The sequence below is a fragment of the Lytechinus pictus genome, chromosome 18 (genome assembly GCF_037042905.1).
Source record: "Lytechinus pictus isolate F3 Inbred chromosome 18, Lp3.0, whole genome shotgun sequence".
NCBI classification, from domain to species: domain Eukaryota; kingdom Metazoa; phylum Echinodermata; class Echinoidea; order Temnopleuroida; family Toxopneustidae; genus Lytechinus; species Lytechinus pictus.
In genome coordinates this window covers 16,779,958-16,797,597 of record NC_087262.1, presented here as the reverse complement: position 1 = coordinate 16,797,597, position 17,640 = coordinate 16,779,958, and the positions used below count along the sequence as shown (strand labels likewise).

At 34.0% G+C, this 17,640-nt stretch overlaps 2 protein-coding genes across 2 annotated transcripts; both read right to left on the bottom strand.

Moving 5' to 3' along the window:
* Positions 1 to 766: 766 nt before the first annotated feature.
* On the bottom strand, positions 767 to 7,503 carry LOC129281898 (RING finger protein 207-like). Its single transcript, XM_054917828.2, has 2 exons — positions 6,807 to 7,503; positions 767 to 5,474 (listed from the first exon to the last, which is right to left on the bottom strand). The coding sequence occupies exons 1-2, from the start codon at positions 7,434 to 7,436 to the stop codon at positions 4,209 to 4,211; spliced, it is 1,896 nt and encodes a 631-aa protein (XP_054773803.2). The 5' UTR covers positions 7,437 to 7,503; the 3' UTR covers positions 767 to 4,208.
* Positions 7,504 to 12,306: 4,803 nt separating this feature from the next.
* Positions 12,307 to 17,205, bottom strand: LOC129281346 (E3 ubiquitin-protein ligase TRIM71-like). The gene is made up of 2 exons (XM_054917285.2): positions 16,481 to 17,205; positions 12,307 to 15,153 (listed from the first exon to the last, which is right to left on the bottom strand). The coding sequence occupies exons 1-2, from the start codon at positions 17,108 to 17,110 to the stop codon at positions 13,888 to 13,890; spliced, it is 1,896 nt and encodes a 631-aa protein (XP_054773260.2). The 5' UTR covers positions 17,111 to 17,205; the 3' UTR covers positions 12,307 to 13,887.
* Positions 17,206 to 17,640: the final 435 nt, after the last annotated feature.

The window sequence follows — 17,640 nt, the reverse complement described above, 5'->3', positions numbered from 1 at the left end:
ATCGAGAAAAGGGAAGGGGCTACCGTTCGCATCCCCTTTAGTTCCCAACCTCTACCCCTCCTGCCCCCCTCCCTTCTTTCTTCCAATCTCCATTTCTCTTACCATTCCTAGAACAAATGGTATTAAAATTTTGCCTACATTTATTTATCGAGAAAAGGGAAGGGGCTACCGCTCCCTACGATTTTGTGCGTAGTGACAAAAGAGGAGAAAAAAATGAAGGAAAGGAAAGAATTGAGGGAAAAATTAAAATGGAGAGGTCTGGACCATGTACCTGTAAAACATCCATCAAATTCTATCTATCGGTGCCCCCCCCCCCCATCAAAATATCATGGCGCCGCCCTTGATTATTATTATCATTAATAATCAATGGAAATAATCGGTTGGTTTAGAAATCTTAATTGTCGAATTTTATTATGTCATTCTATAGTAAGGCCAAAACTTTGTCTGTCAATTCCTACCCTCACTCACATGATAATGAAATTATTCGCTTCTATTATGATTTCAATATTTACAGCGTTAGTTTTTATTGGCTACACCATAATAGGCTATAATAGTGGGTGAAATAATTCTTCGTATTTCACAGATGGAAATCAGTCAGCGTATTATGAAGAGATGACATAAACTCGATAGATATGTCGTTAAAAACATGAAATGATATACTATATATGTTATGTGAAACATATAAAATAATTGTAATTGTGCAAAATTATCTATACTCTCAGAGTGAAGGCAATTTTGATGACGCAAACAGTTTCCGTTCCATTTGTCAAACTGAATTGTTAACATTCATTAAGTCCAAATTATAACAAACACCAATAAATTGGCGCAAAATATTGGTATTATAATTCAAACATGAGAGAACAGTGGGTAAAACGAATTGCACCCTGGTTTGATACACCGTTCTCTCTTTCTTTAAATCGACGGATTTACTAGAAATGAAATTCGTTTGTGAGAAGGTATTTGATCATATTTAAGATTTATTAATTATTCGTTCTTAAAATGCATTAAAGTACTTTCATACCAAAAATACATTGTACATAAATATCACAACGAGTTCAATTCCAATTATAATGTACATAATATAGAAAAAAAACTCGGATGAAAGGATATTGAGGTGAATAAAAGTGACTTTTGGTAAAAAAATAAATGAAATGGAACGGATGGGCTTGTTAAGAAATATCTCATGCTTGTATGAGAGACAAAACTTGTGACTTAGTTTGGATATATGCATTTTACAAAATCAGGCTACAATAACGGATAGAGACGAAAGACGACACCTACTAAAAGAATAACACTATAAAATGAAAATATCTAAAGTTGAAAATGGAGTACAAAATAAAATATGAAAATATGATATTCGCGGAAGAGAAACATTATGCCAGTGCAGGCAGCGAATAGCTGAACAAACATATTTAGAAATCATATTATGAAACTATACATCTTTTTTATTCATTCACTTAAAATCCCCCTTCCTATGTGGTAAGACCATAGTCTATCTTGCCAGAAATCCATGTGTATAAATTTCCAAACGACAAAAACCTAAATATTCACGAAGAGAACAAATTAATTTATTTACCGAACCGAAGACATCAATGATATTTGTATGGGGACGGTTATTGTTTTTCTATCAACGAAACATTTAAAGTACCCCCTTTTTTTTGGTATCCCCTTTTTTTAGTGTCAATAGTCATACAAGTTTGAACTTCAAAATCCATGCATGTACAACTTTTTTTAATCCGTGCGAGGAGTCCTCTACATGTATATACATTGTTATTATTATTTTTGTTCAGTATATCAACAAAATGAAATTTTCAAAGAGAACACAAATACAAAAACAAAAGAGACGAGGATGTTTACCAATTCATCTCCATGGGCCCGTAAGACAGAGCTTAGCAATTATTGTAGAACATTATTCTACGATTGATTGCATTGACTACAATATACAATTAATCGTAAAAATCAAATATGCAATTAATCACTTATCTTTGTGTTACGGGACCCATGGGTTGCCTAGGAAAGGAAAACCTAAAATAAATTACTACCACCCAAAGGCCTTCCTCCCAGACCAGGGCTCCGTAACACAAAGATTAGCGATCAATCGCTAAATGAACTGACCAATCAATATCAATAATAAAAACACATTCATACATTTAATATTATACAATAATAATTCATATAGAAATAGCATTTTAAACTTAATTTGATATGTATGAGATCCAGATAATATAGAGGTATTAGAAACAAATATGGGTCAAATCAAAACTTTAAAAAGTGTAAAATTTATATTCTATGGTAAACATTTCCTTACATACATTATGCACACTATGATATAGAGAATGTAATAACAATATAAATTTCAATATTATTCATATACACATTATATCTATGCAATTTCACGCAAGTAATTCAATTAGAAAATAGAATATATAGATACTGAATCAACATATTTCAATAACCTTTCAATGTTTCATTATTAGAGTGTAAGACCTTATAGGATGTCACAATTATCAGTATTATCTTATATTAAATAATTTACAGTACTAATCGTCATTCTGTCACTTTTAAGAGATTAATGTCAAATCTAAGAAACAAAAACAATAAAGAGACCAATCACTTCCTTTTTTTTTGGGGGGGGGGTGGACAAGCGTATCTATGTGTATTTGTGTTGTTTCTGTCCAACATTTTCTAAAGCGGTGAATATGATAATAGATTTTTTTCCAGAAAATTATTCATTGTATAATCTTTGGATAGAATCAGTTTCCAATAGATACCTTTCCATGTTGTTTGAAGAGCATGTCATTATCCTCTCGAAAGAGGGCATTATAAAACAAACGGCAATTTATAAACACATAGTCCGATATTCATGTTGTATAATCATTCTTATATTGATAAATTGTAATAAAATACACCGGTGTCATATTGGCTTAATGTAAACCATTCATCTTTTCTCATAAGAAGTTCCTTATTCAAATTATCATGATTTATATTGATTTCTATAATGTTCAAAGTATCATTTCTTTATTATGATTCATTGTTTTGATTATTATATTTCATGGAAATATAGTCATTTATTAAGCTAACCTAAATTTTGTGAAAAAGAACGTATGCCAATGTGCAATGCAAGAAAATATAAGTTCTTATCTACTTATACTATGATGTGTTGTATTCTGAATAAAGGCAAAAAATTTCTAGTAAAAAAAAAGAATAACAAGTTCTTTGATATAAAAACATGTCTATGGATGCCCTCGTGAAATTGAAATATTTTAATATCGTAGTTTGTATTTGTAGTGACTGATTATAAACATTAATCATTCAGCGAGGTGTTTTGATACAAAATTAATATTCCTGTAATTATGGACATTTCATAAAATGAAAATATTAATAAATCAAGTGGTTTGTGGGGACTATACATTCCACACAAGAAGAACTTAAGGCCTATTCAGATTAATGGGTTTATCGTCGAATAGGAAAGAATTCAGCTGATATCCGTAATTATTAGGCCTTTAATTTTCACATCATAACACTGGACAGAAAAAATCTAAAATTTCGAGATCATATTTACGTATATCCACAAATAATATAGACTGGCTTGCAACAAAACAGCAAATCGATTGTACACAATTTCCAAAAGCAAATCTTATAACTCACAAAATATAAAGTTCGTTTAATACATTAGCCTTTCATCGAATTCTCTATAACAGAGACCCCAAAATATTAAACGCTGGCTTAATCATGTTAATTACACGAGTTGAATGACAACACCAGCAATACACTGTAAAAACGCTATTTACGATTTCAAGCACGTTGTTTAAGCCCGACACTCTAACGACTACTGTTAAACCCTTTAAACATCTGTTTATTTTAAAAACAACTTAAAAACTAGTTTTTTTAAATGTTTAAACAATTACAAAGAAAGTGAAACAACTTGTTATTAGAGTGACAGGCTTAAACAACGTGTTTTTTTTTTACTGTGTGGTTAATTCAGATTCACGAAATAATTAAAAATAATGGTCTTTTGATACTCGAGTTACATTCATTAAATTATTTTATGTGTATGAACGTTCTTCGATTCGTGTTAAGATTTATGTGTATATACACACCACAAAATGTAAACAAATTCAGAAAGGTGTTTACAAACATATTGGATTCTCATTTCAGATACACTATAAATAATCTCATAAAAGTCAATAGTTCATGTATACTCTTTATTACAGCGATACCTTGATGAAATATAACTTCTTCATACAAGCAAAGGCGAGTAGGTCCGGAGAGAGGGACACCAAGTAACACCAATTATCACCCAATGTCATGTCAAGTGCATTAAACTCAACTCTTTCCTTCAGGTTCAGACCATCAAGATCATAGAGCCTGATCACCACCTTCTTATTCTTATAATCAACACTCGCTACATACACCCTGTCCTGCTCATCCACGGTAGCATACAGGTTGACATCCTTTGGAGCTTGCAGAGACTCACCAGCATTCCCATCCCTGTCATAGACCGTCACCACGCTTGGATTGGTGAGATGACAAGAACTGGTGATGATCAAACCAGACCTGGTGGATGATACCTGCCATGTCTTGTGCTTTGTTGGAACAGTGTGTTTGAGAGTGGATCCAGTCGGGTCATAGATGTAGACTTTGTTGGCACCGTTAGCAATGATGATCTCATTTGATGGACTTCTGTTCAGTGTGATATAAAAACAAGCCACATTCACTTCGATTGTTGCTTTCCTGGAGCCATTGGTAGAATACATGTGTGCTTCTGTACAACCAGTTGAGACACATAATACACCGTCTCGCTGAATCACAATACCGACATAACCATGCACGTTATGTGGTATGTTTGTATACTGCTCCGTTCCACCAGCAGTATCAATGATATCAATACCTCGTGCATTATTCCCATATACGATGGCCACACTGGTACGAGTGTAAGCTGTCATTCCAACCATCCGCTCTCGTAGATCTATACACTTCATGGTTTCTAACTTGGGATCTGATCCTGAAATGCGCCCGAGGTCAAGACAAGATTTATCTCCAGGATTAAAACTCTTCTCCTGTGCTTTCTTTGTAATAACTTCCGCAGTAGTGCGATCGGTAACCTCTTTCAGCATAGCTTCTAGCTCATTACAAAGCAAATTATGAGCGGACAGACTATCTGTCTCAAGATGACCCAGTCTGTCATTATCTACCAATGTAACCGAACTACAAATGCTTTTGATCCTCTGTCGTTCCTTGGACTTTAGGATGTTGAGATCATCCTCGAAACTTCGCTTTAGTTCATTTATTTGCTCGATGAGATCTTGAAGATTTCCTTCCAGCTCTTTGACCTTGATGCTGTAAGCCTGGCTGACATCATCTAGTAGTTTCTGCATGGCAGTGTGTACCTCATGACGTTGTAATTCTATATTCTGAATGTTCTTCTCCAGTTCTGCTTTCTTAGCTGCACATTGCTGGGCAAGGTCTGTCACCTAAGAGAGAAAAAAAAATAGTAACCGTTTGCTGTAAAATAATCATTCACGTAAACAATGTTTAGAAGAATTTTGAATGAATGTAACCATTATAAAGTTTAACATAATACACCCGGGAAGTTGTCACATCAATATTTTTTAATCTCTATTCTGGATGAGGAGGGGGGGGGGGGGGGGGGGTAGGGGAGGCAACGAATGATATGAGTGACAGTTATTACCATTATATGAGTAGTCGTATTATTACTGCTATATTATATGTATTAATGATAGTTTTTTATTATTATTATTAGAATTAATTTAGATTTTGTCAAAATTAACAATAGTATCAGTATTACTATTGTTATCAATATCATTATTATTTATAATTATCATCATCAATTTTTCATTGTTATTATTAACATTGATATCACAATTAGCCATATACCGTGTGAATAAAAACTTGACACCTCATAAGTCCCCATTTTAAGGGAAATCTTGATTTAATTTAATTCCATATTTATGTGGTATGTCTTCACGCTTAGATACAGTTGGTATTCTTTGCAGTGATGCAAATCTTGATTTGCGCGAAAGTTTGGCATTACTGCAATGAACGAATCCGTATGCCAATGATGTCATTCATAATCCATCATCAGATCATGAATTAGTAAACATATTAATTTGCAAATCCCTTCAATGAAATCAACTTGAGAATTAATACTTAAAAGTCGTTATTAAACAATAAATGCAAATTATCGATAACGTATTCTGAAATGGATTTTGATGGAACTCTTGTATATATTATGACATCACTGACATATGGAGTAATTTATTGCAGCCATGTCTTGCTTTAGCGCAAATCAAAATTTACATCAATACAAATAAGAATAAAATAATATATCTTGATCATTCAAGCGTGAACACAGTCCACATAAATAACGTATTAAGTTATTTGGGAGAAAATATTCTTTCAGGCCATATATGATTATGCAAATGGCATAATATTTTCGTTAAAATATGAGGTGTCATTTTTTTTTACTCACACGGTACTGGGGTCGTGGCATTGTTTTGAGAGCGGGGGCTGATCCAAGAAGGGGGGGCATGTAACATTTCACAATAATATTGTCATTTATTTTTTGTACACATTTACTGAAAAAAAAAGATCGGAGGCTTAAAAGTATACCCCAACTGGTTCTGCGTCTCTATACTGAGGGGGAGGACGAGGAAGTCAGGGGTATTAATAAAAGAATAGCTAGTATCATCATCTTCTTCTCCTTCAGCGGCACAATCTTCATCAGCATCTTCTTTAAGATATTGTTTTCTACTTGATACCCCTAAATCTCAAATGACCATTACCTTTCGCCTCAACTCCTGCTCGAAGTCCGACTGGTTCTTGATGTTATGGACCTTGTGACCAACGACCACGCACCTGAGACAGACACTGACCTTACAATCATCACAAAACATATCTTTGTTCTCTTGTTTGTGGATGGAGCATTTCTCAAATTGATGACCAATGCTGACCTTCCCTTCGATGACATCCTCCATGGAGACAATCTCGTGATCTTCAAACATTGTCATACACTGGTGAGATTGTAAACATTTATCACATATGTAGTTATTACATGTTCTGCAGAAGGAGACAGCGTCTTGCTGAAACTTGCAAGCTGTGCATTTATGGTTCATTTCAAGAACAGAATTCATCCCTCCACACTTGGCGTGGTAATCGTCTACGAATCCGTTAATGGAGACATTGAGTTGGAGATCGTCGACTCGGTTGGAAGACAACTTGGTGATCTCCCTACAGAGAGGACAGACCATGTGGTCAATGTCCTGGTGGGTCAGATCATATTTCTTGAGACACTTTCGACAGAAAGTGTGTCCGCACGTCAGGATCGTTGGTTCATAAAAAATATCAAGACATAGCGGACATACCAGGTTCTGTGAAGAACTGGAGGCTTTCTCTATTTCAATCTTTTCAGCCATAGCTACATAAACTCTACAGTCAAACTATTTCAACGAAACTGAGTACTACTTAGTTGTGAGAGATAGCTACGAGTAACACTGCTGTAAATATGTACATAATAATTATTGTGCACGTCACGGTCGTGAAATGATTGTGTGCGCGAAACTTCTATTACAATATGACTTTGTGCACATTAATAAAGAATGAGGAAGCTGCGATATATTACAATAGCATAATAGTATAATGATAAATAGAACTGGTTTTTCCCAGCTACCTTTGAACTTGATGGAAGCATTTGTCACCTTATCGATAGAGGGCGTTCAATTCTAATCCATTTTTGGATCATTGAGCAATGTTGAGAGATACACGTACTGTATTATCTCTACACAGTAAAAACACTGTACAACGCTGTTTACACCATGAATCTTATTGTTCAAACAAGTTTGTAAAATCTTAATCAACATAAGCGTTTATTTTTTCTATATTGATTTATCAATAAATTTAGAATGATTGTTTAAAATGTTAAACAACTAGTGTATACAGTCAACATCATTGTGTAAAAATTAAAGCAGCAGTTTTACTGTCAGGGGATCCTCAAATTGGCATACTTGCTTCAAAGTTGCTGATTAACTCTCTATTTGTTTGTACACAAAGTACCATACCTTTTCCTTTAATTTCTCATATCTCTGATTTCTCCCCTCTTGTTCAAGATTTCAAACACTAACTTGTTTAATATGTTTAAGCTGTTTTAAACAACTTAATTCTGTGAAGTTCATATAGTAAACAGCGTATTATAAAAGTTTTTTTAAACATAATTTCCATGATCCATACTGATAATCGATCCCAGTCCGGGTCATGATGTAACTCCCTATAATATCAGACAATTTGTTTTTACTTAAGATGCGTTCTTTAATGTATACTTCAAATATCTTATTAAAACGGTTTGAAAATAATTCGCGAAACAACTTATTTAAAAGGCTCATAATAAACATGCCTGTATACAAAATGATATCTGTAGCTGTTGATTTACTTTATTGGAAGTATGAGGAATTTTGAATTCCTTCTCCGTTATTTTTCGATGATGATCATTCCTTAAAAAAGGGAAGGAAAAATAGGAAAGAGCTAGGTGAACATGAAGAAGAAACTAATAAAAAAAAACCTTAATACGGATTACATTGTTAGGGAAGCAGGGCCATTTTTAAAATTTTGTATCAAAAATAGGTATTAGACCTTATTTTTTCAAACATGGGCCACCTCAGTGGCTGCAATTCAGTTTTATATGAGAAATGGGCAATTGCCCGTCCCCTTTAGATGGGAAAATTTTGAAAACTTACACTTCCCTGGAAAACTGATCCAAATTTACCAAAATAATAATCCACTTAATCCTTTTTTTACCATTCAAACTCAAAACGTTCCTCTATATACTACTAGTGATTACTCAGTTACTTTAATCCATCACTTTCAGGATTCTCAACAAAAAATCACCTGTTCCCTCCTGAAGAAAAAACAACACTGTAGGATGAACTAAGACCCTCGTTGAAAATTTGTGACTTGCCCCCCCCCCCTAAAAAAATAATAACACCTCCCATCAAGACCTGTTTCCATTACATTGATTTTGTAATTTCTTTGTCACGCTACAGTCACATCGATGAAACCGACCTAAAACCGATCAGGGCTATAACGGTTTGTTTTTGTTTTTCAAATGTCAAATCAATCGGTTTGGAGTCGGTTTTGTTGGTATAACTGGAGCATTGATTTTTTTTTCTGTGTTATGCTAATTCTTTCACACAAATGAAATAGACATCAAACCGGTCAGGTCTACCATTTTTTTTTCTCAAATGGTATCAGTGGGTTTGGACTCGGTCAGGGCTATTACGGATTTTTTTTAAAATTTCAAATGGCATAATAGTTTATTTGGAGTCGGTTTTGTTCGTAAGACTGCAACATAACAAAAATCAGACCCCAGGGCTGTCTGACCATTTCTTTTTCGAATGGTGTACATTGTATCAGTCGGTCGGTTTGGAGTCGGTTTCGTTGATACTGCTGCGTGATCTTAACTAGGCCTTATATTATATAGATTTTATCCGGAATAACAATAAAATTATCTGATGTCTTGTAATGTGATATACTTTCAAACGGCATGAGTTTCCTTTCCCCTATCTCTCTTTTTATCCCCACCTCACATCTTTTCTACCTCCCTCTTCCCATCTCTGACTTTACTCTATTCATTATTATAATTCCCTTTTAAATATTGCCCTCTTTCGCACCTCCTTTAGTTCCAAACCTCTACCCCTTTTGCCCCCTCCCTTCTTTCTTTCAATCTCCATTTTTCTTACCCTTCCCGGAACAAATGGTATGAACATTTTGCCTATATTTATCTATCGAGAAAATGGTAGGGGCTACCGCTCCCTATACGATTTTGTACGTAGTGACAAAGGAGGAGAAAAATATGGAAGGAAAGGAAAGAATTGAGGAAAAAGAATTAAAATGGAGAGGTCTGGACCATGTACCTATAAAACATCCCTCAAATTCTATCTTTCGGTGCCCCCCCCCCATCAAAATATCATGGCGCCGCCCTTGATTATTATTATCATTAATAATCAATGGAAATAATCGGTTGGTTTAGAAATCTTAATTGTCAAATTTTATTATGTCATTCTATAGTAGGGCCAACACTTTGTCTGTCAATTCCTACCCTCACTCACATGATAATGAAATTATTCGCTTCTATTATGATTTGAATATTTACAGCGTTAGTTTTTATTGGCTACACCATAATAGGCTATAATAATGGTTGAAATAATTCTGTGTATTTCATAGATGGAAATCAGTCAGCGTATTATGAAGAGATGACATAAACTCGATAGATATGTCGTTAAAAACATGAAATGATATACTATATATGTTATGTGAAACATATAAAATAATTATATTTGTGCAAAATTATCTATACTCTCAGAGTGAAGGCAATATTGATGACGCAAACAGTTTCCGTTCCATTTGTCAAACTGAATTGTTAACATTCATTAAGTCCAAATTATAACAAACAACAATAAATTGGCGCAAAATATTGGTATTATAATTCAAACATGAGGGAACAGTGGGTAAAACGAATTGCACCCTGGTTTGATACACCGTTCTCTCTTTCTTTAAATCGACGGATTTACTAGAAATGAAATTCGTTTGTGAGAAGGTATTTGATCATATTTAAGATTTATTAATTCTTCGTTCTTAAAATGCATTAAAGTACTTTCATATCAAAAATACATTGTACATAAATATCACAACGAGTTCAATTCCAATTATAATGTACATAATATAGAAAAAAAAACTCGGATGAAAGGATATTGAGGTGAATAAAAGTGACTTTTGGTAAAAAAATAAATGAAATGGAACGGATGGGCTTGTTAAGAAATATCTCATGCTTGTATGAGAGACAAAACTTGTGACTTAGTTTGGATATATGCATTTTACAAAATCAGGTTACAATAACGGATAGAGACGAAAGACGACACCTACCAAAAGAATAACACTATAAAATAAAAATATCTAAAGTTGAAAATGGAGTACAAAATAAAATATGAAAATATGATATTCGCGGGAGAGAAACATTATGCCAGTGCAGGCAGCGAATAGCTGAACAAACATATTCAGAAATCATATTATGAAACTATACATCTTTTTTATTCATTCACTTAAAATCCCCCTTACTATGTGGTAAGACTATAATCTATCTTGCCAGAAATCCATGTGTATACATTTCCAAACGACAAAAACATTAATATTCACGAAAAGAACAAATTACTTTATTTACCAAACCAAAGATATCAATGATATTTGTATGGGGACAGTTATTGTTTTCTATCAACGAAATATTTAAAGTACCCCCTTTTTAGTATCCTTTTTTTAGTATCAATAGTCCTACAAGGTGGAACTTCAAAATCCATGTGTACAATTTTATCTTTTACTCCGTGCGAGGAGTCATCTACATGTATATACATGTATTCAGTATATCAACAAAATGACATTTTCAAAGAGAACACAAATACAAAAACAAAAGAGACGAGGATGTTTACTAATTAATCTCCAGGGGCCTGTAACACACAGCTTAGCAATTATTGTAGATCATTTCTCTACGATTGATTGCATTGACTACAATATATAATTAATCGCAAAATCAAATATGCAATTAATCACTAATCTTTGTGTTACGGGACCCATGCGTTGCCTGGGAAAGGAAAACCTAAAATAAATTACTACCGCCCAAAGGCCTTCCACCCAGACCTGGGCTCCGTAACACAAAGATTAGCGATTAATCGCTAAATGAACTGACCAATCAATATCAATAATAAAAACACATTCATACAATTAATATCATAAAATAATAATTCATATAGAAATCGCATTTTAAAATTGATTTGATATGTATGAGATCAAGAGAATGTACAGGTATTAGAAACAAAATATGGGTCAAATTAAAACTTAAAAAAAGTGTTAATTTTATATTTTATGGTAAACGTTTCCATACATACATATGCACACTATATTATAGAGAATGTAATAACAATATAAATTCAATATTATTTATATACACATTATGTATATGCAATTTCAAGCAAGTAATTCAATTAGAAAATAGAATATATAGATAGTGAATCAATATCTTTCAATAACCTTTCAATGTTTCATTATTAGAGTGTAAATGCTATTATTTTACTTAAAGGAAGACTTTATAGGATGTCACAATTAATTATCATGTTTTCCAGTACGTCATTCGTCATTCTGTCACTTCTACACGATAAATGTCAAATCTGAGAAAAAACAAAGAGTCCAATCACTTCCTTTTTAAAATTTGTATTGATTTTTATTATCCTTTTTTTTTTTGGGGGGGGGGGGTGGACAACCGTATGTATGTGCATTTGTGTTGTTTCTTTCCATCAACATTTTCTAAAAAGGTGAATATGATAAAAGATTTTCTCCAGAAAATAATTCAGTCTCCAATAGATACCTTTCCATGTTGTTCGAAGATAGAGCATGTCCTGATTCTCTCGAAAGAGGGCGGTATAAACAAACGGCAATTTATAAACACGTAGTCCGATATTCATAATCATTTTTATATTGAGAAATTTAATTAAATACACCGTGTTACATTGGCTTAATGTACACCATTCATCTTTTCTCAGAAGAAGTTCCTTATTCAAATTATCATGATTTATATTGATTTCAATAATGTTCAAAGTATTATTTCTTTATATGATTCGTTGTTTTTATTATTATATTTCATGGAAATTTAATCATTTATTAAGCTAACCTGAATTTTGTAAAATAGAACGTATTGCAATGTGCAATGCAAGAAAATATTACTATTATACCTTTGTTATATTATGATGTATTGTATTCTGAATAAAGGCAAAACAATAAAAAAAAAAACAATAACAAGTTCTTCGATATAAATACATTTCTATGGATGCCCTAGTGAAATTGAAATTATGTTAATATCGTAGTTTGTATTTGTAGTGACTGTTTATAAACATTAATCATTCAGCGAGGTGTTTTAATACAAAATGAAAATTCCTGCAATTATGCACATTTCATAAAATGAAAATATTGATATATCAATCGGTTTGTGGGGATACATTCCACGTAAAAAGAAATATAGCCTTATTCAGATTAATTCAGATTCAGATTTTACGGTCGAATAGGAAAGAAATGAGCTGATAATTATCCGTGATTATTAGGTTTTTCCTTCACATCATATAAACACTGGGCAGAAAATTTTAAGATTTCGAGATCATTGACGTATCTCCACAACTAATAGGCTGACTTGCAAGAAAACAGCATATCAATTGTACACAATTTCATAAAGACTAATCTTGACACTCACAAATATAGAGTTCGAATGAGTATAATAGTCTTTTATCGAAATCTCTATAACAGCTAGAGACCCCAAAATATATATTAAACGCTAGCTTAATTACACCAGTTGAATGGCAACAAAAGCATTACACTGTAAAAACGCTGTTTAAAATGTCAAGCACGTTGTTTAAGCTCGTCACTCTAACAACTACTGTTTAAACTTTTTAAGCATCTGTCTATTTTAAAACAACTTACAGCTTTTTAAACAAGATGTTTAAAATGTTTAAACAATAACAAAAAGAAGTTGAAACAACTTATTATAAGAGTGGCAGGCTTAAACAACGTGATTATCTTTTTTCTACTGTGTGGTTAATTCAGATTCACGAAATAAATAAAAATAATGGTCTTTGATACTTGATTTTCAATGATGAAATTATTTTATGTAATGAACGTGTTTTTTCGATTCATGTTAAAATCTCTGTGTATATACACACAATATGTAAACAAATTAATAAAGGTGTTTACAAACATTTTGGATTCTCATTTCAGATACACTATGAGTAATTGCATGAAAAGCAATAGTTCATGTTATACACACTAGTGAGATACTCTTCATTACAGCGATACCTTGATGAAATATAACGTCATGTAACAAGCAAAGGCGAGTAGGTCCGGTGAGAGGGAAACCAAGTAACACCAACACCAACCCGATGTCATATCAAGTGCATTAAACTCAACTCTTTCCCTCAGGTTCAGACCATCAAGATCATATAGTCTGATCACCACCTTCTTATTCTTCCAATCAACACTCGCTACATACACCCTGTCTCGCTCATCCACGGTAGCATACAGGTAGACACCCTCCGGAGCTTGCAGAGACTCACCAGCATTCCCATCCCTGTCATAGACCGTCACCACGCTTGGATTGGTGAGAAAACATGAACTCGTGACGATCAAACCCGACCTGGTGGATGATGCCTGCCTCGTCACGTGCTTTGTTGGAACAGTGTGTTTGAGAGTGGATCCAGTCGGGTCATAGATGTAGACTTTGTTGGCACTATTAGCAATGAGGATCTCATTTGAAGGACTTCTGTTCAGTGTGAGATAATAACGAGTCCGACTCACGTTGATTGTTGCTTTCCTGGAGCCATTGGTAGAATACACGTGTGCTTCTGTAGAACCAGTTGAGACACATAATACACCGTCTCGCTGAATCACAATACCGACATAACCATGCACGTTATGTGGTATGTTTGTATACTGCTCCGTTCCACCAGCTGTATCAATGATATCAATACCTCGTGTATTATTCCCATATACGATGGCCACACTGGTACGAGTGTAAGCTGTCATTCCAACCATCCGCTCTCGTAGATCTATACACTTCATGGTTTCTAACTTGGGATCTGATCCTGAAATGCGCCCGAGGTCAAGACAAGATTTATCTCCAGGATTAAAACTCTTCTCCTGTGCTTTCTTTGTAATAACTTCCGCAGTAGTGCGATCGGTAACCTCTTTCAGCATAGCTTCTAGCTCCTTACAAAGCAAATTATGAGCGGACAGACTATCTGTCTCAAGATGACCCAGTCTGTCATTATCTACCAATGTAACCGAACTACAAATGCTTTTGATCCTCTGTCGTTCCTTGGACTTTAGGATGTTGAGATCATCCTCGAAACTTCGCTTTAGTTCATTTATTTGCTCGATGAGATCTTGAAGATTTCCTTCCAGCTCTTTGACCTTGATGCTGTAAGCCTGGCTGACATCATCTAGTAGTTTCTGCATGGCAGTGTGTACCTCATGACGTTGTAATTCTATATTCTGAATGTTCTTCTCCAGTTCTGCTTTCTTAGCTGCACATTGCTGGGCAAGGTCTGTCACCTAAGAGAGAAAAAAAATAGTAACCGTTTGCTGTAAAATAATCATTCACGTAAACAATGTTTAGAAGAATTTTGAATGAATGTAACCATTATAAAGTTTAACATAATACACCCGGGAAGTTGTCACATCAATATTTTTTAATCTCTATTCTGGATGAGGAGGGGGGGGGGGTAGGGGAGGCAACGAATGATATGAGTGACAGTTATTACCATTATATGAGTAGTCGTATTATTACTGCTATATTATATGTATTAATGATAGTTTTTTATTATTATTATTAGAATTAATTTAGATTTTGTCAAAATTAACAATAGTATCAGTATTACTATTGTTATCAATATCATTATTATTTATAATTATCATCATCAATTTTTCATTGTTATTATTAACATTGATATCACAATTAGCCATATACCGTGTGAATAAAAACTTGACACCTCATAAGTCCCCATTTTAAGGGAAATCTTGATTTAATTTAATTCCATATTTATGTGGTATGTCTTCACGCTTAGATACAGTTGGTATTCTTTGCAGTGATGCAAATCTTGATTTGCGCGAAAGTTTGGCATTACTGCAATGAACGAATCCGTATGCCAATGATGTCATTCATAATCCATCATCAGATCATGAATTAGTAAACATATTAATTTGCAAATCCCTTCAATGAAATCAACTTGAGAATTAATACTTAAAAGTCGTTATTAAACAATAAATGCAAATTATCGATAACGTATTCTGAAATGGATTTTGATGGAACTCTTGTATATATTATGACATCACTGACATATGGAGTAATTTATTGCAGCCATGTCTTGCTTTAGCGCAAATCAAAATTTACATCAATACAAATAAGAATAAAATAATATATCTTGATCATTCAAGCGTGAACACAGTCCACATAAATAACGTATTAAGTTATTTGGGAGAAAATATTCTTTCAGGCCATATATGATTATGCAAATGGCATAATATTTTCGTTAAAATATGAGGTGTCATTTTTTTTTACTCACACGGTACTGGGGTCGTGGCATTGTTTTGAGAGCGGGGGCTGATCCAAGAAGGGGGGGGGGGCATGTAACATTTCACAATAATATTGTCATTTATTTTTTGTACACATTTACTGAAAAAAAAAGATCGGAGGCTTAAAAGTATACCCCAACTGGTTCTGCGTCCCTATACTGAGGGGGAGGACGAGGAAGTCAGGGGTATTAATAAAAGAATAGCTAGTATCATCATCTTCTTCTCCTTCAGCGGCACAATCTTCATCAGCATCTTCTTTAAGATATTGTTTTCTACTTGATACCCCTAAATCTCAAATGACCATTACCTTTCGCCTCAACTCCTGCTCGAAGTCCGACTGGTTCTTGATGTTATGGACCTTGTGACCAACGACCAGGCACCTGAGACAGACACTGACCTTACAATCATCACAAAACATATCTTTGTTCTCTTGTTTGTGGATGGAGCATTTCTCAAATTGATGACCAATGCTGACCTTCCCTTCGATGACATCCTCCATGGAGACAATCTCGTGATCTTCAAACATTGTCATACACTGGTGAGATTGTAAACATTTATCACATATGTAGTTATTACATGTTCTGCAGAAGGAGACAGCGTCTTGCTGAAACTTGCAAGCTGTGCATTTATGGTTCATTTCAAGAACAGAATTCATCCCTCCACACTTGGCGTGGTAATCGTCTACGAATCCGTTAATGGAGACATTGAGTTGGAGATCGTCGACTCGGTTGGAAGACAACTTGGTGATCTCCCTACAGAGAGGACAGACCATGTGGTCAATGTCCTGGTGGGTCAGATCATATTTCTTGAGACACTTTCGACAGAAAGTGTGTCCGCACGTCAGGATCGTTGGTTCATCAAAAATATCAAGACACAGCGGACATACCAGGTTCTGTGAAGAACTGGAGGCTTTCTCTATTTCAATCTTTTCAGCCATAGCTACATAAACTCTACAGTCAAACTATTTCAACGAAACTGAGTACTACTTAGTTGTGAGAGATAGCTACGAGTAACACTGCTGTAAATATGTACATAATAATTATTGTGCACGTCACGGTCGTGAAATGATTGTGTGCGCGAAACTTCTATTACAATATGACTTTGTGGAATGAGGAAGCTGCGATATATTACAATAGCATAATAGTATAATGATAAATAGAACTGGTTTTTCCCAGCTACCTTTGAACTTGATGGAAGCATTTGTCACCTTATCGATAGAGGGTGTTCAATTCTAATCCATTTTTGGATCATTGAGCAATGTTGAGAGATACACGTACTGTATTATCTCTACACAGTAAAAACACTGTACAACGCTGTTTACACCATGAATCTTATTGTTCAAACAAGTGTGTAAAATCTTAATCAACATAAGCGTTTATTTTTTCTATATTGATTTATCAATAAATTTAGCATGATTGTTTAAAATGTTAAACAACTAGTGTATACAGTCAACATCATTGTGTAAAA